The sequence below is a fragment of the Cygnus atratus genome, chromosome Z, assembly GCF_013377495.2.
Source record: "Cygnus atratus isolate AKBS03 ecotype Queensland, Australia chromosome Z, CAtr_DNAZoo_HiC_assembly, whole genome shotgun sequence".
Classification (NCBI taxonomy): Eukaryota; Metazoa; Chordata; class Aves; order Anseriformes; family Anatidae; genus Cygnus; species Cygnus atratus.
The window spans coordinates 64885379-64911345 of NC_066396.1; the positions used below are offsets into that span (position 1 = coordinate 64885379).

The window sequence follows — 25967 nt, forward strand, 5'->3', positions numbered from 1 at the left end:
CCTCAATTTGTACCTGTATAAACAATGAAACAAGATTTCTCAAAATCCAGTTAGGTAACAAGCTATACCTGGTCACAGTTGATGTACGGTCAGACATTTCTGATGTTACAATAGGAAATGCACTATAATTTGAGAAATTATTCCCACTATGTCATTGAGAAACCACTTCATGACAGAAAATTAAGCCTACTAGTTTGATACTATGGATGCAGAGACCATATTTTTTCACAGTCCGTTCTGTCAGATTTTCATCAAGTAGGTTTTTAAAAGGCAAAAGAATATTTCTGTGGTACTAGGGAGCTGAATCTCACTCCACAAGCAGACAAAAGTTACTGCGCCAAGAGATCCATTCACTAATATATTAATTCATGCCGAGCAGATGATGTGCTGACATTTTTACTTTCCACTGTGTTGCACGGCCATATTCTGATGTTGTTGTAATGGTAGGTGATAAAACATGCAATGGATTGCCTCTCAGACAACACATTTTGAGACAGTTGCCATTTTATTATAAATAAGTGGATTTTTGAGTATTTTTTTACGGCTATGCTGTCAATCATATTTTGTCATAATATTGATCTTACGTCAGCTTGATGTTACAAGAAGGTTTCTGAATGACAGTCTCGGTGAAGTGAATATTAAATCTAAACTGTTTGCTTAACTTGTCTCCATCTCCTTCATACACCAACTTTGCTGAACATAGTTATTTTATTCACTTGTAACCTAGTAAACCAACATATGTGCCACCTAGCCTGGAGACTGAAAGGGAAATAAATAAAATATTACTAAAATGCTGCTTTATTATTACAGGACAAAGCATAGCCCACCATCCTACTGATGACAGAAAGTGTCACACTCACATCCTAATACTGCACGTATCTGGGTGTTGTCCATCCCAAATACCCGCAACAAACAAAACAACCAGACAAGCACAAAAAACAAAGCTCCGAGCAAATGACTTTCACTCATTTTGAAGAATGGTATCATTCTTCAAAAAATAGGAGAGCCATGCAATATGAAACTGTGAATTCAGGGCTCTCAAATGCCCTATCACTTGGCTTTGATACAGATCTACAGGACATACACAGAAAGGTCTTATTCTGCAATCTTTGGGAGACAGTGAACATGAAAAGCCGTTCTTTATGTCCACAGTGCCCACAGATAGAGCATTACTAGGACACAGGGAGGTTCACTAGCAAATGACTCCACTCCCTCCTTTTGACCAGAAATTTCCCAGTGGAACAGGGGAAGACCTTTTCTGGCAAGGGCTGTAATTTAAAAGCTTTTGTGCTGCTGTTGAAAGCTGTGGTCAACTGATATTTTCTGAAGATGTTTGTTGGAAAATCCCTGATCAGCTCTTCTGGGAAATGCTTATACTTCATTGACAGAGGCCTGACTTAGACCCATGCCAAGGGGATCTGCCTGGAGGATTATAAACCAAACAGAAGGAGTTATGGCACCTGGATTCTATAGCTACTAAGGATACAAATACACAGAGCACACGCTTCAGCCAGCCGAAGATCACAGAATCAGCATTTCTCTAATAGGAATGACATCAGAGTGCACCACGTGTAGGCTTTGGGGCCTTAGGTAGGAGACAAACTACAAATTAGGAACAATAAAACCAGCAGTTTATACATGAGTTCACCTTCTCCGGGGATAAAACCCTCCAGACACTACTTTTTGTGCTTGCATCAAGTTGGCGACTGCTTTCTGCCCCCGTGTGCTCAGAACAGTGGGGAGTCATAGGAGCAGTATGTACAGCTCTCACTGAAAACACCCAGGCTTTCCAGCTGTATGCAATTATCCAATTATCCAGGACACAACATTGATTACCTAGCAGATATCTTTAACCACAAACCCTGAATGTCTTCTGGTATCCCAATCCTATCTCATTTAGTAATCTCCTATTGCCCTAAAATTTCTTGTGTAATTTGTTTTAATGTGTGCTGTACAAGAATACACTCTACAGAAACTGAAACCCAGCAGAAAGCAGGTGACTTTTGAATCCTCATTCTCCACATCTGGTAATTTATTTATTCCAGGATTTGACAATATTTACACCTTAACCTGTTTCAGATCCTTTCACAGTTGTTCAGATTTATTCCCTGCTGCAGCTAGATATTAGACAGCTACAGTGGACTTCACAAATCTCCAGTAACTCAAGATCACCAGGCATGCTTTTATCTTTTTGTCTGCACAGTAACCCTTAAGATTGAAACTGTCCTTCAAGCCTTTGTTCACTGCTCTCACACAAGAAAAAAAGAAAAACAAGACAAAACAAGTCAGGTGAGTCATTTTAAGGGTGATTTGTGAGGGTTAAGACCTTTCAAACGTATTGTATATTTGCTTTTCCAAATTGAATATTTGTCCTTCACAAATCTTTATTTAACTCATGCTTCTGCCATGACCACAGTCAATGATCTTCATGTTCTCAAAAATGCACATTACAAATTTGTTCTGAGCCCATCCACTGACACCAGATTTCTCTTTCTTATGCTCTATTTCAGCACACAGGCAATTGCAGCACATGTGTCTCTTCTCACTTTGCATTTAGATTTTTCATGCACACACAGATGATGGGAGGCCCAGTTAGAGGTACTGCTGTTCCTGGCTGACAGATATTTTTGGAGGTTTGGTTGTTTCTTTAAACAACACAGCTCAGGTCAGCTACAGTGCTAAGTTTATTACTTTAGCTCAAAAACCAAAGCGTTGCCAAGTGACAGATAAGAACTGTGGAAAGAAACTCAGAATTTCATTTCTGTAAGTGGATGCTTTTCTTATTTCAAGTTGTATTTTTTTCTGATCTCTGAATTGGCTCAATTTTATCCAGTAGTACTCTGTGCTTATCCAAAGCCTCTAAGTAGGGTGTCTGGGGCATTCAGTCATCTTGGTGTATGGCAGCTGTATGGCCAAACATGACATCACTCTGAAGAGTGAACCAAGTAAGTACATTCATATCACTTAATTATAGGTATCCAACTACTAAGTAACTCTTCCAACAGCTCTACTACCTCCACTTCCCCTGCAGTTAAGTAGGGTGCTGGCATCTAAAAAAGGTCAGATGAATCATATTCATGATGCCCCTAACTATTCTCATGGAATGGAAGCCCAAAAGTTAAGGTGTGCACAGCAAAAAACAGGCAAGAAAAACTGAGAAAAAAAAAAAAAAAGTAACTCCCATCATCAAAATCTTCTTGGGTGCCCACATTATTCACTGACAAGTTATGAAATTGTAGGAAATTAATTTGCATAATTTCAGCATTGTGGTACATCTTCTGTGGAACATTTTTGAAAAAATGTCTTTGGCAAGCTTCCTCTGTCTTCCCTATGTTTTATTACAACAATAATTAAAAGAAATCCTCATGTATCTGGATCTTTCTCATCAAACCATAGCAGTCTTCAAATGGAAATGGCTCAATATAAATAAAACAAATACATACCTAATTGTTTGGTCTAAATAAATGCTTCAAGTGGAGATTGTCTCCTAGTCTGCTTTTGGATGTCGTGCTGTATGTGACACACCTACAGAATGTACTGTAATTTACGAGAAACAAAGTGAATTCAGTAAGCCACTGAAGATTCACTTTCTCTCAAAGGTTCCAAGTGCATTCAGTACAAGGATCATAACAACAAAAGTATGGTCGGGGTCTTAGCAGGTCACTTGGTGATTTGAACAGACCTCAGCACATAGCCAGTGTTTGGCAAGTTAACAGTAAATGATAATTTGCATTAAAAAAAAAAACTATGTAATTTAAAACTGAAAAGAACCATTGAACATTCAAGCAATTCTTGACTCAACTGATTGTACCAAAATTCTCATATTGGACATTGCGTCCTTATCAAATAAACATGGAAAAGAGAAACGAAACACTTGAAGCTTAAAAGAGTTAAATATGAGAAGTATTTGCACTCAGTTGTGTCCTATTAACACAGTTTTATTTCCTTTTTACAAAAGTAGAAATAACAACAGACAAAACTTACTTGAAAAAAATCAATGCTTTTGCCTCAGCCTCACTGAAGAGCTGAGTAGGCAGAGTCCTGGCTGAAACTTTGATAGTATATTTCATTGACAAAGGGAACTAAAGATATATGACAATATATCCATGCAAAAAACAAAGTACAAAACGTGTTCTGTGGCCCAACAAACATTTTGGAGGTTGCCTGTGTCATAACAATTTTGAAATTGTTACTTTTGCTCACCCATGCCTTTACACAGTACAGCTTACAAACAAGTTACATATACACACATATCATAAAAAAAGTCTTGTATATGGTCTAACTGCTACGAATTAAGGCATCCTAACAGCTGCTGTTTTGCTGGTGAGGGATATGTCTCGTATTAGTGTTTCAAAAGGATTTATTTCAGGCATTTCAAACAAAGTGAGACATCATGAGATGTGGTTTAGAGGAAAAATTCCTGCAGCTCTGGCTCTTCAGAACTCTTTTGACTGTAGGATTTCTGGCTTTTCTTACTGATGTCATCATGCCTGGAGAGAAAAAGAAGAAAATTACTCACGGTAACACTGACAATTAGAGGGATTTGTCTTGTATTTATTTACCGTTTTATCTGATTTGCAAATTTTGAACTCTGAATTACTGTTTTTCTTTGGACTTATTTCTCTACACAGGTATTACATACGTTACTTCTTAATACTGTAGATTGTCACTGATTTTCCCATAGCTCCTATTCTGCAATCAAAACTGGAAAGCAATAAAAAGATGAAAAACCTTTTAAAAACAGAGCAATAATTAATAAATTGTCAAAATGTTCTGGTAATAATGGATAGACTGTCCCAAATGCCCTAAATCCTTTAGGAAACAGTACTGCAGTGATAAAAAGATCAACTACAACAACAATCACATGCATCCTGCTTGTTCCTGACTCTACCTGAAAGGGAATCTTCTAGATTCCATCAATAATCATCAGAGAGAAATAAGCACTTTCACAAGGTGGTTCACTGGACTTACTTTATGTGTCTACTGCAGGAGAAGATGGTGGCACATGCAATAAGAAAAAATGATAAGGACTATGCTTCTTTCTAAGACAGGCACTATACCTTATTTAACATTGTAATTAGGTAATATCTTAATCGTAATGGTTAAGACTTTTACCAAATGCACAGATAAGGATCATTTCTCTATAATATGTCTTCATTTCCACATTATGTAAAATTTAATTAAAAAAACCTGTCTATTGTGTATTTGACCCAAATGTCACTTTTCAATTGAAGGTAGAAAAACTAAACGTTAAACATTTGCAATGTTAAGTTTCTTCAGTTCCTTTCATATGCCCTTAATCTGAATCCCCAGATGGTTCCCCTTCCTGTCAATTAACCTATAAGATGAAGGATTTTGGATTAAGCACCCAGCCCACAGCAACTTTCATAGAAAGCTTTCATTTTTAGTTACTACTGCTGAATGGTGAAACTCCTACAATACAATCATGACTAGCTGGTTGGTGGCTGTAAACAACAGATCCTGATGGTTAAAAATCCACAGCAAAGGGCAAGAGTGTGTATAAAACTTTTGTCTTAGACTTACAAATCTGTGAGTCTGATTCTTGCAAACCAGAATTTCACTCCAATTTATTCCAGTCTACAATCACTACAAAGAACCAAACATCCCTAAAAGGCTGATTCTTAGTATGCTTAGATATCCTTGTGGTTACTTTAGGATTTAGCAGTGGCTGACCTTCTCAGGGACTATCCTTGCAGATGCTGGTAAGAGGGTAGGAGGGAGCATTTTACGTTAAGTCCCCTGCATTCATCTCACATACTGTAGCTTACATACCCAACATTAGAGCAAAAGACATAGAACCGAGCTAGGGGAGGCAGAATCTGCAGGACTGAGTGGAGGAGGTAAAACAGGAGCACTTAACTTTTTGCCATAAAGTCTTGGCACTTAGCATATGTTGCACTTGTCAGAAATATGTTTAGTGTTAAATATGGAGCTTTATGAAGTGATGCTTTCTAAGGCTAAGATAATTTGGATCAATTAACTACTGAATTAGCTTAGGCTTGCAGTGGTGAAAGGCACTGTGTCCTCACATTTAGAGGCAGCCAGGCATTTCAAAGACCTCATTCTGCCATTCTACAGTTGCACTGTGATCTTAAAGAGGGTCACTTTTATATTACTAACTAGTAATATTACTAATATTACTAATATTACTATTACTAATATTACTATACTACTAACTAGTAATATTACTAACTAGTAACCAAATTTCTACTATCTTCTGGTGCCTGTAGGAACAGGAATATCCCCAGAACTACCCAACGTCCCCTCATGCAACAGGCACCAATATATCATCATAACAGTTCACAAGAGAACAACAGTAAATTCTGTGGAACAAGACCTAAATTATTTCTATATTGATTTTATATTGTATTAGTTTGAATCAAAACTGTTTTATTAGACATACAGATAAACATCCTTTTTCTAGAGCATATATTTGGGATGAAGCTGCAATTTATCCCGCACTATATCTGGCAGTGGGAAATCTGTTAGGTTAGATCCACTTACTATTTTAGAGGCATGCCGAGTTTACTATTTGACAGAAACCTGATGGTAGATTCTGCTGATTGCCCCTGATGTATGAAGCAATTTTAGCTGTTGATAGCTGCAGCTAATATAGGGCTTTGTATTGATATGGTGAGTTAGTGCTTACTTTAATGTTCTGCAGATCTTAGATGAGTTAAAGTGTGGGAAAGAACAGTTCATTGGCCTACATGAAAGACGGATAAAACTACAAGCATTTGCTTGGAATTGTAATACACAGGAAACTAGCCGATCCTTCCAACAGGGGGAAAAATATCCCAAGATATCCCACACATCTGAATTTTATGCTAGAACCTTAAGAAAAATAACGAGTCTGAAATTTTATAAGTACCCTAGGAAATTTAATAAGGTTCTCTATGATTAAGCTGTAACCAATCTGAAAAAATAAACTACACAGTCCAGATGTACCTGGGTATTTTAATGAAACAATAAAAAAAATGCAATACAAGCTGAAGAAAAATCACTGGAAATGGGTGGAAAAGAGCATCATTTGATTCCAGGTAGATTTTGTATGACAATTTCAGATTTCAGAAGATGCTAATACTATCCCTTATATAAAGGTCCAGAGTTAAAATGGGTTTGGGACTATGCCTCTGAATGAAACTGTCTACACAGGTTTAAAACACCGAAGACTGCACTGTTTCCAGAAAGGTTATTTTTTCAAAACTGCTCTTAAATTGTAATTACACAGCCTCCCCAGAACACCCAGGGAAGAGTTCAGACTACATACAGAGATGCACAGCACACCTGATGGTGATGATTTTCCATTATTTAAGTTTCACAGGCTAGACAGCTGCATGCAGTGGAGTAATGATAGGCACCCATTGTGCCCTTTCAAAAATCACAACACATGCTGAAAAGTACAAGGGTTGGCTTAGAAATTCTGAGAGGCTGGAGATCTGTGTTCTGGTTTGTGAAAAACACAATATATTGCATAAAATTTGTAACTCATGACACTTAATCTGGCACACAATTTGCCCACTTCTGTCCTACTCTGTTGGTACAGTAACAGCCCATTCAAGCTCTGCTCTAAGTGCACTCTGCTCCTTGTTTCCTGCTCTGATTTTCTACATGCTCCACTGCCATAAGAGCATGAAAAAGGACAGCAGCTTCAGAACATGGTGCATGGATCAGCAGTGCCCATGTGGTTGGCGAGACGTGGGAGCTCAGTCCTCATGAGACTCTGGTAGCTGCAGCCAGACCTACACCACCTTTTACTGCCTCAGGGGAAACGCCACCCTGCCAGGGACTTCTCACACAAGAGCACTTACACAAGGCAACAGCAAATTACAGCAACTAGCTAAATCTATGAGATGGCTCTAACATAAGGGTGAGATTAACGGCTGTTTTATTACTCCAGGACTGGACACACAGCTGGGCATTTTGACTGGAGACTGCCCGCTGATGTTACCTCAAACCGCTGCTGTACAAGCAGCCTTCTACACTGGAATTTCCCTGTTTTCAAGACAGAATGAAACTTCCTGGAAACTTTACAGTTCTTTGTTTTACATACACTTTGCCAATGATTTCAGAAAAAAAGACTTTCCTTTGCGTTACTGGAATTGATATTTTAAATTTGGGAAGATCCTGGCATTAGCAAACAAGTGAACAAAAAACATATTAAACATTTTTAAAAAAGTAATTTGAAAGAAATTTAGGCTCCTGAACTGCAGGATGACTAATGTATAGTTTTTCCAGAAGTATCTCCAAATGTGTAACTTTGGTGTGAATAACAAACATTTCCAAGCCTAATGAAAGGATTTGTATCAGGAATAGTGTAGCCAGCAGAACCAGGGAGGTGATCGTCCCCCTGTACTCTGCTCTGGTGAGGCTGCACCTCAAGTACTGTGTTCAGTTTTGGGCCCCTCAGTACAAGAAGGACATCAAGGCCCTGGAGCGTGTCCAGAGAAGGGCTACGAAGCTTGTGAAGGGCCTGGAACACAAGTCCTGTGAGGAGCGGCTGAGGGAACTGGGGTTGTTTAGTCTGGAGAAGAGGAGGCTCAGGGGAAACCTTATTGTTCTCTACAACTACCTGAAAGGAAGGTGCAGGGAACTGGGGGTCAGCCTCTTCTCACAGGGAACTAGTGATAGGACTAGAGGGAATGGCCTCAAGCTGCGCCAGGGTAGGTTTAGGTTGAGACATTTCTTCTCAGAAAGAGCACTCAGGCATTGGAATGGGTTGCCCAGGAAGGTGGTGGAGTCACCGTCCCTGGGGGTGTTCAAGGAGAGGTTGGACATGGTGCTTAGGGACATGGTTTAGTGGGTGACATTGGTGGTAGGGGGATGGTTGGACCAGATTATCTTGGAGGTCTTTTCCAACCTTAATGATTCTATGATTTACATCTCAGTTTAACAAAAACAAAACCAAAAACAAACAAAAAAAAACATATAATCACATTAATTTAAAATTTACCAGTTGAAAAACAATGGCAGGTAAATTTTACAAAGCATTTGCTTCTACAATGAACATACATTTTATCAAATGTTTTTTTCCACATTGTCTTTACAGACCTTGAGGGACTTGTCTCTATCTGCCTGAATAGTCCTCCCAGAATACATCTTCATTAAGCAGTTTAAATGAGTCAAAGTTATCTTAACAGACTTAACTTCAAAGTTTGAGGGACAGTAAGAAAAATCTGCAAAAACAGGAGAGCACTAGACTTGAAGTGCAGTATTCTGCCTCGTGTTCTCTGTACTCTCCATTTAGAGATGAACTGTGGTGTTTCTGGTCTCCTCGTGAGAGGAAATTTAATTTCCATTCTCATCTGGTACTTCACTTCCATTTAACAGAGGCTGAATACTCAGCCAAAGTGAACTATACTCCCTAGTGGATTTATGACTACTTTTTATACTCACTTGGAACTGAAATCCTGTAGCCAGTTCAGTGGTGACATCAGCAAAAATCCATCATAAATTTCTGCTTTTCTAGGAATTGAGATGTTCATCTACTCATCTATTTCCCTGCTTCTGCATCAATCAATTCTATTATTTCAGTTATGAATAATGTTAGCAAATACATGCAATTTGAGAAGACAAAGCGACAGACCATGCACATACCAAGCATAGTTACACAGATGTTCTTCATTCAATGTGCTAGAGGAAAAACTGGTGTGGCTGCAGTAAGGCCCCTAAGGAAGTACAACATCAAATCAGTTAGAAACATGCACTGAGCTTATCACATGCATAACATGGAACACTATCAAAATAGCCATGGTAACATTTTAACAGATTTCTTTTTAAGTTAGTAAAAGATCTGAATCTATTACCTCTTCAAGATACAACTGTGGCCCTTTGGGCTGGTATCAAAATGTATACCTTCCGTGTTCTGATGTTCATAACAACGACATGCAAACATGATCTTTTCACAGATAACATGCATGTTACAGTGCAAGCGACAATACTGTTAGAATTACCTCATCTAAATCCTTAAATTTGTTCGGGAACTATAAAAAACACTCATAAGCTTGCAATCTATCAGAACATCTTTGAAAAAAGACTGTCTTTTCCTCTATCACTACAAAATCTGAACCACCCTTTTGAAAAAAAAAAATTGCCATTGGGTTATGAAAATGTTTCTATGGTAAATCAGCACCTTGATTAGACAGTGTGTCTTTAAAGGCTGAAATCAGCAGTTCATACTGTGATTCTGACTAAACTTTAATAAATCAACTTCCACTTTAATTTGGCCCATTAGATCTTCTTAATTTCATTTCATGTTCTAATATCACACTGTTCTAGCAGTACCCATTAATATGGACTGCTTACTATTTCCCAGTTCTCTGATTTTTCCATACTCATTTTGCCTACTCTGTGCTTAAGATTTTCCTGTGTTTTTCTTCCATTACCTCGTCATACTTTTTGCAGTATATAATTCACTATTCCTCCTCCTACACAGTCTGTTTTATGTTCTTTCTCTTTTATCTTGAAATTATTCTTTTGCCTCATGTCTTTCCATCCACCCCTCCCCTTTCAGCCTGTCTTTCACAGAAGATTAAATGATCTACCGTTCTTTTTCACTCAACCCTTTATTATATCTCCAGACACCCAAACTTCTTTCTGTTCCACACACACCCCATGCTCACGCTATTTTCTACCTGTCTCTCTCATTCAATACCTCTTTCTTTCTCTTGGAAGACACATTAGTTCAAAGTATATTTCTCCCTTCTTTTGAACAAGAGAGCCAGCCTTCTAGATGGACATGTTCCTTTTTCTGTTGTGATCCCCAAAAGGGAGCTCTGTTCTTCGCAGAGAGCGGATGATCTGGACTCAGTACATTTTGCTACAGATCAAACATACACTCTGCAAAGAGAAGACCGTGTGCTCTAAGGAGAGGGTGGGTACTGGCAACTTAGATACTTAAGAGATGGCAGTAGATGCCACAGAAGCAGGGAGAACCCCTTCTGCTATTTTTACTCTTTATATTTTGACACTTACTTTTATCCTGTCGGCCTCGTCAGTCATGCCTACAGGACAAAAAGGGACTAGCCCTTCAGGTATGTACTCCTCAGAAAATACCATGGATTCAAGTATGAAATTCTCTTTTTATGACTTGTCACTCAGGGCAACATTAAACATCATTTCCAGATGAGTCATGTCTCTGTGGAGAGCTTTCAACACAGAACACATTCACTAAAAGGATGGACTAGCAATGCCTACTATTCCTCGAGAAACCCTTCAAAGATTAAAACAGTGGACTGGCTTTCTATTGCTCAAATAAATTACTTGTGTATATCCTTTTGCTATAGAAAGATAGGAAGAAGCAGATGTCAAACATTCATTACTTTAAAAGAAAAGAGAAAAAAAAAAAAAAGGGCCCTTCCTCCTTTCAGTGCACTCACTGGCTTGTTTCTTCCTTTTGTGAGAGCTGCTGGATTTCCCTTGCTGTCTGCTGTCTTCCTTCCTAATGACGTAAAAGGCAGCGTCGATGAGGTTTTGATCAGGTTTGCTGTTTGGCAGTTGTTGTTGTTATTTTGGTTACCACTCAGCGTCTCCATTATGGATCTAAAGGTTCCAAAAGGCCTTTTTAGCTGGTCTCCTGCTGGTTCCCCAGTGCTGGGTGGAGCCCGCAAAAGTGCTTTGCCCCGATCTTTGTCCTTTTCCTCATTTAGTTCTGACTCTGCTAGCTCCACCTGCACCACAGGCTCCTCGAAAGTTACTCTGAGTTTCAAATTTTGGGAGGTTCTGCGCTTTGAAGATGGAGACTTGAGAGCACTCTTAGGGCTTGTGGCAACCTTTTGAGCAGTGGCACTGTCTGTGCTGGATGGAGAGCTGTCTCCACAAAACTGGCTCTGAGGTACAGTACCAGACTGATACTGGGCTTCGTTATCTGGATCACTGCTCTCTGAAGTAGGGGAAGGGCTGTGGCCATCCACTGACTTAGAAGCTCTGGTACCAAAAGGGAAGCGGCGCCCTGCTCCTGAAGTGTGTTTCTTAATCATCAGGTGCAAACTCTCTGTGCTCTCAACACTTTCCACTATGGGCTGAGGCCTTGGTTTGTCAGTTCTTTTCACAGGGGTGTTCTTATGGTCCTCAGAATTAGCTGAGTCTGTGTCAGACTCACTGAGAGACCTCTGCATAAGCTGCCTCAGTCTGGCTAACTTCAGCTCCCTTTTCTCTGGCAAAATCTTCTTCACGTTCTTGGAGGATGCATGAGCATCCTGAAATTCCAAAGTCAGCTTTTCCTGCATACAGACATTTTCAGAGATTTCCTTTCCCAACAACTGGCGCAAGATTTTATCTGAGTCCTCATCTTTTATCTTGGCTCGAGTGCGACTAGAAGTTCCCAAGCTGCCAAGAATCTGAATCCCATCTTGGGTGTTCAGTTTACTTTTTGGTGGAGACATTTCATCTGCTTCAGATGGTTTCCACTGGGGTTTGCCAGAGGCAGGGGATGATGGTGAGCTTAAAGAAAAAAACAGGAGGAAATACCACGGCCAAATTAATGCACATATAAAATGCAAAACTGCCATTTCCAGTTTACAAGTCTGTCTCAGCTTATTGTTACATATCCTCTTTTTTGCTACTCACGTGGAATTCATTACTATGATGCTACAGTGAAGAACACAAAGAGAAGGATGCAACCCTGCTTCCATTCCTAATTAGGATTTGAGCCTCTTTACTTTCTTTTACAAAGAAAACTCCTTAAACAAAAACTTAGGATCATCATTTCAATGCCAAAGATGAGTTTCTCAGGAAAACGTTTGAGAAACTACTCTTTGTGGGAGTTGACATGGTTTAGAAGGTGAAAAAAAGCCACAAGGACAAATGCCTACTGGGCAAGTCATATCATAATACAAAAGGAGGTTATTCTAAATACTGATAAGGTATCAGCCCTCTGCATAGCTATGATTTCATAAATCTAAACTTCATCTGGTACTAGTAATAGCCATGTAAGACATCATAAAAAATCAGATCCATTCACACTCAAAACCTTCTCAGATATGAAATACTGAAAAGCATCTGAACAGTGACGTTAGTTTATTTCAGAACAATTAGATTGATAAATTAAATTTAAAACTCCAAATGTTATATAGTGATTAAACAGTTATCTTAAGTCTGATTTGCAAAGAACATAAATTACAGAGGCCATTTCTTTCCCCATGACATGTCAGAGCTCTTGATAATCCAAGTTCTTATTTTAAGCCACTTTTTCTCTAAGCAATGGTAAAGTGACAAAATTGAGGTTGGTGTAAGGCAGTGACTCTATAAATCTTATTTCTTTTTTGCAGGCAACTTCTACCCTGTTGAGTTCATAAGCAGTGTACAAAATTCATGTGTATATACTATCCATTTCATCTTCAATCCATTTTGAGTTCTTCTCCCTGCCAGAAGACAGGCAAACCAAAACAGTCACTGAAGAATATGCATATGTCTAAAATAGAAAATCCTATCAAGATGGTTAGATTCTCTTAGATCAGCTTCTGGCTGCTGGAAGATGATAAAATCCACAAGGGATTTATAGCTGGAAGAAAAAGTAGTAGCCAACTATGAAATCAAATTTAAAATAATAGTTTATCATTTTCAGGCTTGCTCATTTAACTAAAATGATGTTGAAACCTACTCTTTTACAGAAATAATGAATGATGAGAGGTCTGCTCTCACCTGATCTTATCTGATACTGAAAGTGAAACAGTCCTGGTGCTCACAAGTACACAGATGAAAGACCACTTGGAAAGTCCAGTCAGCAAAAATCACAGAAACCAAATGAGCTGGAAGACAGCATTTGGTCCCATTGCCCCTGCTGAGCTGGCAGACATGGAATACAAAGACCATGAGTCTATTAAAAAAAAAAGGACAGAACAACTCTTTCCAGTGTGGTTTTCTACTTCAGAAGGAGTTCAGATTTTTCAGCCCTTTCCTAGCCAAAATTCTTTCAAAGAAATGCATCACCAATCCCAATGTCTTTATCTACTGCTGTAACTGTTTGCACTTGTCTGAAACACTGACATGAACTTCACGGACATGGTGCACTTGTTCAGAACAGTGCATGAGATTCTGTAAAAACAGAACAGAAAGCAGTCACTGCTCCTACACATGATGTCCCAAAGTTCAGGCCACTGATGCCAGTGGAAGAAGATTTTACGCTGGCTTTCTATTTTAACATATATTTAATTCCCTAAAAACTTCGTGAAACACTGCATGTATCTTCCAGAGAGGAAACTGAATTAGAAGGTCATGATACACCATGCTGTATTTGCACCTGAGTTACTTAATTTATTTCAATGTCATCTTGAGATTGCTATTGGAGGGAAGTTGTGTGCTTACCTGATTACCATGCACCATATTGGAAATCTATGGCATAAGTCAGAGAGAAATGTCAGGAGACTCTAGGCTCCAGACATGGGCCTCTACTGGAAGGATCCCTTTCCTCTTCTTTAAGGCTGCTCATTTTGTGTCTATTTCTGGGACTTGCACTGACAGAGTATAAACAATACATAAAATTTCTGGAGTTTTGACTTTTTATACAAGCTACTGCAGGCAAAAGATTTAATGAGTGTAAGGAGTCTTATTAATCTGAAAGCAGGTTTTGTTGGTAACTGGCTTTATGAATCACAGCTGGCAGTAAAGTTTGGTGGACCACCATAAGGTCAAACTTTACAACTTTCCTAGGGGTTTCTGGGATTCACTGCAATTCATCTAATACAAAATATATTCTATTCCACTATAAATCTGATTTTTACTCTGCTGGGAAACTGAGACTATTAATACCATACTCAAAATGTCAAATATTTATACAGTATTATACACTGTCAAGTTCCAAAAGCTCAGCTTCAAGCCCACAAGGTAAAAGAAACACATTTGCTTTGACAGAACACATCTACTATTTGACAGGTCACAGCTTTTCCTGATAAGCATTACACCATGAAACTGTAAATCCATGCTACAGTAGAATTCCAGTCACATTACCTTGAGGACATGGGCAGTGACTTCCCCTCTGACCGCTGGGCTTCTAAAAGCTGCTGGAGTTGGTTCTGTAATGTCACACGTTCTACTGTCTGCCTGAAAGAAAATGTAAGACTGTTTACCTTGAATTTTAGAACTGTCAGCATTAGTAAGCTACAGGATAAATGATACTATTTGTTCAACTTTGTAATCCACAGAGAAACTTTGTTCACTTATAATTTAGATAGTAAAGACGGAGATTTTAAATAATGACATATGCAGAGTCTGTACTTCTATAACTTGTCTCTGAAATCCTGAGGGCATTTTGTGATTACTGTACAATACCAACATAAAGATGCTCCTTTATCAAAGATTATTTATTTTACTTCATATAAGGACAAAAGTGGGATCATAAGCAGCAGTTCACCAGATTTGAGTTGCTCACAGAAAGTAATATTCCAGAAACAAAGATATGTCAGAGCAAAATCAGGGCCACTTGGTTCTTGCTTGTTTGTGGAAAGGAAGAGGAAAAGGACAGAGTAAGAAGTCACTTGCCATGTTTGGTGGATGGCTTTTGCTGTGCAAACAATGGCTCAGACAGCTGCTCTCTCCTTTTCTTCCTGCAAATGAACTCAGGGAGGAGTCTTTGACTACTGGGAAGGGCTAGTCCAAGTTTCCTCAGCTGCAGGATAGAGCTATGTATTCCAAGGGAGTACAATAAAAACATATCTACTTACTACCCAACCTTCCTGAAAGTCCTACCTCTGCTCTGCACCCACATTATATTCAGTACTGCTGTACATCCTGCAGTCTATTACTTTCAGTGTGGTGCTGTGATCTACACTACTCTGTAAATAATTTTAGAGTCCAATGTTAAAAAAATTAGAGTAGTAGATATAAATTACCAGTGGTATGAAAGTGACATCCATACTGGAAACTCCATTTACCACAGAACTGTAAGAACATTCTCTGTTGTCTTGCTAACATTTCCATAGGACTTAGTTTAATAAGTAATCTGCAAATCTTCAAGAAGTTCAACCAAAACGAAGGATTTTGCTACAAAAGTTCTTATGCCTGCCCCTGCCCCAATCTGATTTTGACCCTCTGTTCTAACATCAAAACATCTTTTTAGCTTGTTATCAAAACAGATAACATTCGATCTTGTTTAGTAACATATGTAGGATTCAGTGCCTCTAAACACTGCACAAACAGAATTATTGGGAAACTACTGGAAAAGAAGAGACTTCCAGCTTTTCATTAGTGTATATACACTGTCTTTCACCTGGAATATAATCAGCACATTTGGTTTTATTCCCTGGTCCTGATCAGAAAAAATGAACATGTGAAAGTGACTTCTTACCTTTTTCTTCCAAGCCACACTTCTCTTGCTGGAGAAGTAATATGTTTTCACTACTTTTATTCTTATTAGACCTGCAGAACTAACGCAGTTCTCCAACACTGAGCTGGATTCTTTCCTAGCTCACATACCAACAGCAGAAGAGCTAACTATGTTCCAAATGCAGTCTTTATAACTGGCAATGTCAAAGCCAGAAAGAATCCAGATGACTTTTCAGACTAGGGGCTTGTACTTGCAGGGCTGACAAAATTAAATGTTTTACTTATAACATATCAACGTGGATCTGAAAAGTACTAGAGAAATAAAGATGGGATCTTGACATACTGCCTTGCCATTACGTTTTACAGCACAATCATGCCTTAGGTAGATCTTGGCTTCCTTTAATTTCCTTCCTCTTGCCTACATACTTCCTTACACTATTTTAAAATCACTCCTACCACCTGTCAACACTGGCTTACCTTGCAACTCTTTGCAGAGACACTCTCTTTTGACAGATAGGGAAATTTTTATTTGAGATTTGATTGTGATGCAGTTTAGCTGTTTACTTGTCCTTTATATTTTTTCAACTTCTTTTTCTGAATATCTAAATAATGTAATTTATGTCTTAAACCTTTAGTTTTAATGGAAATGTCTGACAGCTCTTCTGCAGAGTTAAAATCCTCATTGCATTTAAAAATTTTATTTTGCTAAAAGAATTAAAGTTTCCTCCATTTTCACAGTTCAACTAGTTAATAAATACCTCTCAGTACAGAAACCCACACATCTTGCCAGCAGTATACCTAAGGATATATAACATACACATCTATCTATGATAACATTGAAAATAAGGGATCTCAGCTCCTTGGAACAGCAATATTGCTAAGTATTAAAAACAGGCTGATTCAGGAGACAAGACCACTGTAACACTATAGGTAATGTGAGAAAAATCTCAAATAATTTTCCTCAGAAAGGATCTTCTGTGAAGCTATTTTATTCGCGATTGCCATGGCAGGCGTCCTGCCAATTAGGAGCGCATTTTAGTAAACAAATCATAACCTTTTATTCCCTATTACCCGACACCTGATCACCTCCCCTATTTCCTCATTGGCTGAGTACTACAGGTTCACAAGCTACTTGATGTTCCTCTATACCATATATGTACAATTTTTCTTTTTTTTTTTTAAACCTTTAATTTCTCCTTTTTCCCTTTTTTTTCCCTTTCTTATGTTTTGAGAACTTGTGATCTTTGTTTTACTGTTCTCACACTGCTCATCCTGTTTTTCTCAAGCTTCCACCTTATTTCAGAACAGTGAGGCCTTCTACTGTCCACTTATTTACTTAGCATTTCTCCTTATTATGACTACACAATTACCTTGGAATACAGAAAGTTAGTTCTCTACTGCAAAAACACAACTTAGCTTCTCACAGTAAGAGGCTCTATTTACTTTAGGATACCTAAATAACTGTGGACCACATTTACCTCCAAATGAAATCAAGGGTATTCGGTAACTAAACAGGGAACAGGCTAAGGAATTAGGCTCTAGTGAAGGTTCCATGATTTGTTGCCTTACTCATTTGTTTTTTTTCAAATAAAACAAACAAGGACAACCCTATATAGCAAAACCAAAACATCTTAACTAAGTTAAAAAAAAAAAAAAAAAAAAAAACAACCAAAGAAAACAAACAAACAAAAACAGGAAAAGACAACCATTTTGAATTTTATATTGTCTGTTATTATACTTCTATACAACACATATTACCACAAAAAAAATCTCCCAGCAACTTGTACACACCTTACTTTACCACCACTACAATAATCTTTTGTCAGTCATTTTTACAACTATCCCTATGAAGTTTCAGGAAAAGCATGGCTTTTGTCTACAGAACACAGAAAAGTATTGTCAACAGAGAGCATTCGACCATTTCTCACCTTCTTTTGCCTCATGGTCTGCTTTGACCTTTGCTTTGCCAGAGATTTTGGCTTGATAGTGTATCAATAAGTTATTAGTAAGTGTCTGATTCATTATTTGATTTGTAAATCCAGGTCCATAAGCATAGGACGGAGCAACCCTTCAGGAATCCAGGTCTGTCATCAAACAGCATTGTAAAAGAAGCCTAGGCAAGCATTAATTTTATGTCATTGGTTCTGACCTGGTCTCTTCAGGCCAAACAATACAAGTCATTACAGCTAACGTCATCAGTGATGGAAACCATACACTTGTGCAGGCAGAAATTTTCTACTTTGGCACCTAACATTTTTGTAGACACATGAAACCAGTGAGAGAATAAGTAAGATTGTAAGGCCTGCAGAGATTCAGAAAGCAAAATGAAAACCACTATTTTGATAGGCTCTGTGGAAAACTTTTGTGACTACATTGGGTATTCTCATTCAGAAAATCCTACTGGTTTGACCAAACCTTTACAGTTAACAAAAGATGCAAATAAAAGATTTTATTTTCAATCCAGTAACAGCATTTTATTTATTTATTTATTTATTTATTATTGTTATTTATTATTGTTATTATTATTTTTTGTGGGCTGCTTTCCTTTTTTAGCTATGGAATGGACTTCTTGGTTCCTTCGCTCTTTGGGGGCAATCTCAGTTAATCCCCTTGTGATGGTTTGATGGACAATTTCTAGTTACAACCTATTTCCTTCTTTCAAATATCAAGGCTTTTCTTTCTGAATGGAGACTTCAATCCAACTCAGAAGGTTTTGTTATCTTCTTATGTTTGTATCTTTAATCTGAACTGCTTTGGATCAAAGAGCTGCAAGATGTGAAAACTCTGGCAGACTGTGATATTATTGTTTTCTTTTCTGCCTTCTTTTCAGGAATGGCTCCAAGGCTTGTGATGGATTGGGATAATTTCTCTCTAGAACTACTCTGTGTTGTCTTGATGACTGGAACAGCTACAAAGAGAATGAAAGAAGGTTTATTCTTTGGATTCAGACTTTTGAAGATGGGTCTTGCTAGGTGCCAGTCTAAGACAGTTTCTGTGCTGCTGTTCTTGCACAATGTCAACCATTCCAGTCTTCCTGTGGTTGAGCACATAGCAGAGAGAGGCTCTGGTTGATAAGAAGCCCAGAATAAAAGCAGCTTTCATGATCAGCTCATGTTTACAGCAGCTGAGAGAAAGTTGCAAAGCAGCAGATAAGCACTTGGTGTGTCGATACTACTACCCTTCCGTTCAAGTGATCCATCATGATCCAGCTGTATCTAAAACAATTAACACCAGTGGAAGTAGGTGGAGAAAATATAGCAAAGCCAGCACAGCTGACCAAGTGGGACCCTTTCCCACGTAAAAGAATTTTAAAGTGACTTAGACTGTAAACTGGACTTTAATCTGATGCTTTTGCTTTCTCCAGAGTTGTTGCAACCAGTGAATTCCTTTGCTATGTTACAGATAAGGTTCCTTGAGAAGCTGGAGAAGCTGCCCCAGCCACATGCTTCATGCTGTACTTGGATTTTTAAGCAGCCTCTACCGATGGTAAAAGTCTTCTTCCATCATCTCCCCTGACTCCTGAGAACAGGCCTCTAAACATGGTGCAGTGCTTCTTTAGGAGCCTACTCACAGCTTGAAGAATGCAGACCAAATAGACATGCAGTAACTATTCTTTCAGGCAGTGTTTCACTGCCTCAGTAAACTGTAGCAGGGTAGCACAGGAGATTCATGTCTCTTTGTAGAAGAGGAAGAAAAAGCTGCTGTGGCACTTACTGGATATAAATAAGAAGCCTGAAAAAATAAGCTGCTGAAGGGAAGCAGATTTAACTCCAGCTGAGACAAGCAAAGGAACACATCAGGAGTCAGATTATCATTTAAATGACTTCCTGTGCATGTAGACTGTGAGAGGACAGAGGGGATGCTTGGAAAAATGATAATGCTTTTGTCAGGAAAGTCAGAACCACACTGTTTCTATGGGGGTAAATAGCCTGCTATCTGACATAAGAGGTTTCTTTTCCACATGAGAGGTAACACGTATCAAGTACTGAGTGAGCACTGAAGAGACTGAAGCATGGAGAATCCATGTTTGCCATTTCTACTTCCTGTGCTTGTTGTTTGTTTTCCTACTGAGTTATGGGGAAAACAAATCATTAGATATTGAGATGAGTCAGGGGTTGATGCAGGCTATTCGGGAAATACATTTTTTTCTTCTTCTTTATATCACTTGATCTGTATATTTTAGTGTTCCTTAGCAAATGAACAAACAACAAAACACCTGTTACTTCAAAAAGCCTAGTTAACACAGTGCCAGAAAGTAAAATTATGAAAATTATGATAATCCTGAATTCACTGTTTGTATTTACAAGAGTATAAATGTAAAAGAGACTGATGATTTCTTGAAGAGAAAATGCCTTTATAGCATAAAAGCTTTGAGGCATAAACATAAAAAAGCATACTTCAAGTGCAGTAAGTTATTCTGCAAGGACAAAGGACTACTACTACACACTCTTTCTCTAAAAACAGTATAAAACAGAGAGTCGATTATAATAAAATAGTTTTATCTAGTTTGTTTTATATTATATTTTATTATTCTAATAAAAACTGTATCACAGTGGTGGGTTGGCTCTGGCTGGCAGCTAAGCACCCACATGCCCTGTCCCTCATTCCCTTCCCCCTCACCTCATCAGTAGGACAAGGGTAGAAAATAGGAAGAACAAAAGTGAAAAAGTTCATGAGTTGAGAGAAACCCGGGGAGATCACTTAACAGTTACCATCACAGCTCAGACAGACTGGACTTTGGAAATTTATTGCCAATCAGCATGTATTTTTAATTATTGATTCAGGTATTGGGAAACAAATAAAAAAAACAAACAAAAAAGACAAACATTTAAAACTCCTATCCTCCCCCTTTCAAGGTTCAACTTCACTCCCAGGTTCATCTACACTCCAAGCCCCTCTCCTGCCTCATTGCCAGGCTTCCCTCCAGGCAGCTCTCCTATCCCCTTGCTATTGTTGCAGGTTATACCAGCCTCTTCAGTGATGTAATGACTGACACAGGTCAGGGTCAGTGAGTATCAGTTTCTTTCTGCTGCTTCTTCCTTCTCACTCTTTGCTTTGCTCTGGTGTGGGTCCTCTACATGGGCTAAAGTTGCACCAGGGGAGGTTTAGGTTGGATATTAGGAAGAACTTCTTTACTGAAAGGGTTGTTAGGCATTGGAATGGGCTCCACAGGGAAGTGGTGGAGTCACCATCCCTGGAGGACTTTAAAAGACGTTTAGATGTAGAACTTAGTGATATGGTTTAGTAGAGGACTTGGTAGTGTTAGACCAGAGGCTGAACTAGGTGATCTTGGAGGTCTCTTCCAACCTAGATGATTCTGTGATTCTGTGATTCTGTAACTGATATGGCATAAGCTTATGCATGGGCTCCAGTCCCTTCAGGAGTGTACCTGCTCCAGCGTGAGTGCTCTATGGGTCACAGTCCCTTTGGGGGTGTGCCTGCTCCACCAGGGAGCACCTGCTCTCCTCTGACCTTGCTGTTCCCTCTTTTTGTCCCTCTTTTGTTCTCTCCTCCTCTCTCTCTGTCATCTTCCGCCCTTATTAAAATGTTTCCACTGAGGCACCATCAACTTGGCTGATAGACTCAGCCATGTCCTCCAGTTGGTTTGTTGTGGAGCTGGCTGAAACCATCCGTATCTGCTGCCAGGCAGCCCCTAGCCTCTTCTCGCAGAGGCCACCTCTGCAGATCACATGCTATTAAAACCTTGTAGATTACACCTAGTACTATTGTCCACATGATGTTTGCATAATATGATATGGTCCCATTAAACATGTTATTTTCAACCAGCATTTTCATGGCTTGTTGTAGGTGAGAAGCTCTTGGTCATGTATCTAAGTTGAAACTAAGCTAGATCAGTGCTAGTGTTTTCTAAGACTCTTGAGGCTATTTACACGCTACTATTCACAGTTACTGCACCTATAATAAAAGCAAGCAATTGCATAAATTAATGTTTCAGTATAATAGGTTCTTTACAGAGCACTTGTAAAAAACATACTAAAATATTCATGCCAGTTTCTGTGAAGAAACAGCAGAACACAGAATATATCCTGTATGGTCGCTGTAGGCTTAGTTATCTTCCAAGTCGAAAAAACACCCTGCAACTACTATTTTCATTTTTCCTCACAACATCAAATATCAATACTGTAACTGTGAAGAGACACCCGCTATATAGAAAATCATGCTGTGTGAAATGAAATTATGATCAGCAAAGATGTTAACTCAAGGGAAAAGGGACAGTACTGCTTACATAAATATATATGTATCTCATGCATACCTTTTTTCACTCCCACTCCCTTCATCTATGTTCACAGAAAACTGCCTAAAAAACTAACTGCTAAAGGTGAAGGGGCAAGAAAGTGTGTTGAAATAAGGGAGAAACATGATTTGAAAAGATCACATATGAGAAGCAGAAAATGGACACACAAACTGAAGACAACAGTATTGTTTTAAGAATGAACCCTCTGTTAAGAATTAAACACTTACTCCTTTAGTTGCTTAGTTAGCTTCACAACCTGAGAGGCCAATGACATACAGGTCTCCACAACCACTAAGTAGCGGGAACACATGGTGTGCCCGTGTCGCTCAGCACTTTGTGAAGGTTTCTCTCCTACATGGTTTTGCATGGTGACATTTGCTCCATATTCAACCAATGTCTGTAAAAACACAAAAGAAAACATTGACATCTGCAAACATAAATCTCTGCTGTGAATTCTCATCAACAACAAGAACTTCTGGGTGCAAACCACTCCTGAATAAAATGTTTGAAAAATTTGAAAAACCAATGACTTTGACAAGTCTGTATGCACTTTGAACTCAAAATACATACTACTAAAATCTATTATTCAGGGGCAAGGGTAACAGAATAGTATTCTGTGGTTCAGGTGAATTATACTACACTCATTGCTGCAGTTTCAATGGCCTTTAGACATGTATTATATGTATCTGAAAGCTATGGTAGATACTTTCCAAAAAATCCTTCAGGTCAAGCAGGCACAAATTTCTTTTTGCAGAAAGAAATCTGTTTGATGACAATTTCAATCTTTTTTTTTTCTTTTTTAATGCTGAAAAAAGTCTCATTTTATAGTTGCTTGGTTACCCTCTATTATCTTTTTAAGATACTGAAATAGTTGTCAGCTCGAAGTCTTTAGGAGAAACAATGCCTCTTATTCTGATGGATACTGATGTGGTACTCACTAATAATAGCTGAGAACCCCAGCTTGTTGCTGGAGAACTGTCCAGGTTGTGAGTATGGTCTCTCAGTTACCCCTGGAACTTGAATCCAGAGCATTGTAAAGACAAAAGAAGTTATGTCAGGCTGACTTCAAGAGATCCAATAACTGAAGCAAGACCTGAAACCCAACCTTCACTCTTTGTCGTTTGTTTGTGATAATCAGTGTTATACACTATTCATGCCTACAGTAAGACCTAAGTGCCTGCAGCAGTGTTCAGCAGTCTGGAAAAAGTGCTGAACAAAACCATAAAGTGTCCAAAAACTACAGCATCATCAGATGCAGAGGAAGTGGGTGGCTGAGCTCTTGGCTGATTTATTCAGGCAGAGCTGGTAAGCCAACTAGGGTTTAGAGTGGCCTTGTTGATACAGAATAACAGGCACAGAGACCTTTACATCTGCTGACAGAAAAGAGGAATGGCAGGCTATCTTATTTGCTAAACCCGTAAATAAAAGAAACTTATGAACAGTCTTGCACCACATCTTATGTCAAAAATTTGGGGTTAACTTACCAATAATAAGGAGGTATGAATCTGCAAAAAGCAATCATATAGTCTGGAAAATGACAGGCATGTTGCCTATAACAACTTTGAATGAGAGAGCAAGGGAATGACTGACTCCCTGTTACACTCCATTTTCTGTACTGGTACTCATACTCCCCCTGCTTTTTTTTATCTTATTACTGAATCATACATTGCACCCTGTTTAAAACTAGACTGTTATCTCACTGGGCAGGGGGCTTATTTGATTTCACAGCACAGCAAAACATGAACTGCACTTAGCACTGTGAGATGTTAATAAAGTGATATATACTAAAATTGTTTATTTTTGTTGTCATTAGATATTTTCATGATTTATTCGTCGTGGCTTCACCTCAACAGAAATCACTATTTGATTTTCATATTTATCCACAATAAAATAGTTTTAAAAATTCTAAGCCATTTATTAAGGTTCATTTTTCATAGAGGAGGCAGGGCAATTCTCTTTCTTGTTCAGCTTTATCCATGAAAACAGCCTGCAGATGTCACCACTCTGTTCAAAATAACTTACTTCCATTTCTCCCCTAAGTACATTGTACATCTTGATGAGAAACTGTTGAGGTTAACAACAGTAAGCCCAGATCTACAACAACAGCTTCGCATTAGTAAATCATAAACATCTATTTTATCAACTTTTTTTCCAACCGATCATAGCAATTGTCTAGAATACAATAACAAAAACACTAAATTTTGCATGGGTGTTATGACTTATTTATTAGATTCTTATAAGAGTCTGTATAGGGTCCATTCCTGACACCTTTAAAAGAAAAAACATGTTCCATCAACAAGAAAATGCAGAGGTGGTCATGTCCTCTAAATTTACTTGACTGTTTTTTTTCCCAAGTCTATTCATTCAGCTCAATTGCTACCTTGTTCTCTCTCTCTCTCTTTTTTTTAAATTGTGTCAGATTCTCAAACTGGCTTGTATGTAGTTAGGATTTCTCTGAGCCCAGACATATAAATAAACTGCTATAATAATAATAAGCAGCTATGCATCTGTAGCTTCAATGTTATAGTGTACATAAATATTTTTAGCTCCCTGAGAGATTAGCTAACAAGAATTAACTAGGTGTATTTCTTTTAGGGTCGAACTATTACAAATCCTCTGTGTTTGCAGTAGTCTAAGAGGTGCTGTGGGTCAGTTCACCTGTGGTAACAGGACTAACATGTTTATTGATATAAGCTGAGTGCTTAGACTCTGAGAAATACTCCTCCTCCTTAGACATATTTTCTTCCCCATGTTGACTCGATCACCTTGATTTCTATTTCTATTGATTTATATTTCTTGGCTTCATCTACTCTTTTAGCTGTTCTTTCCCAATGACTTATTTGTTCATGAAACACCTTTCTGCAACCATCTGGAATAATTTCACTTTTATTTCTTCTCCAAACAGCTTTCACTCAAAGTTATCACAAACCTCAAATACTAGAATGTACTCCCGTGACTAATGGTCCTAGCGACTCTGATGGACAAAAGGTACATCTGTGTTCTTCAACTCAAGGTGTAGTCTAGATACTTGTAGCTAGCCATCAAGTTCAACCATAGAGCTTTTTTGTTATGTCTACACTGACCACCAGTACTGTACAGAGGTATCTAAACTGGTTTATTTAGATCTGACTCTCAAAAGCACTATAGCTGTGTAAGCCTTCTCAGCAGGCCAAACTATCCTTTATAGCAGCTCTGTACAACAGAACTGTATGTTGGCCACTCAGTGGCCAACCTGATTCACTGAGAGCTGGTTAAGAAATCACAATCACACTATTTTGTTTAGCATAGATAGATTTAAAGATTAGAAGTCTGGAAGGGATGGTTTGCTAAAGGTGTAAGTCCTTCAATGCAAAACAAACTGCAACTGTTAGACTTTCATAAGGAAAAGATGAAGAGCTACAGCTCTTCAATGGAAAAAGAAACAGAAAAA

At 38.4% G+C, this 25967-nt stretch overlaps 1 protein-coding gene across 5 annotated transcripts in view; it reads right to left on the minus strand.

The window, feature by feature from the left end:
* Window positions 1–3906: 3906 nt before the first annotated feature.
* SNCAIP (synuclein alpha interacting protein) overlaps window positions 3907–25967 on the minus strand; it is an 89251-nt gene continuing 67190 nt past the window's right edge. For 3 of the 5 annotated variants that reach the window (XM_035567023.2, XM_035567025.2, XM_035567024.1), the window contains 5 exons: window positions 22765–22934; window positions 14968–15060; window positions 11400–12462; window positions 9619–9689; window positions 3907–4490 (listed from right to left, as the gene is read on the minus strand). In XM_035567023.2, the coding sequence (XP_035422916.1) occupies window positions 4406–4490; window positions 9619–9689; window positions 11400–12462; window positions 14968–15060; window positions 22765–22934 (1482 nt within the window). In that variant the 3' untranslated portion in view covers window positions 3907–4405. Of the gene's footprint in view, window positions 4491–4628; window positions 4705–9618; window positions 9690–11399; window positions 12463–14967; window positions 15061–22764; window positions 22935–25967 lie in introns of those variants that run through there. The other 2 variants (XM_035567026.2, XM_035567027.2) reach the window with 2 other exon arrangements.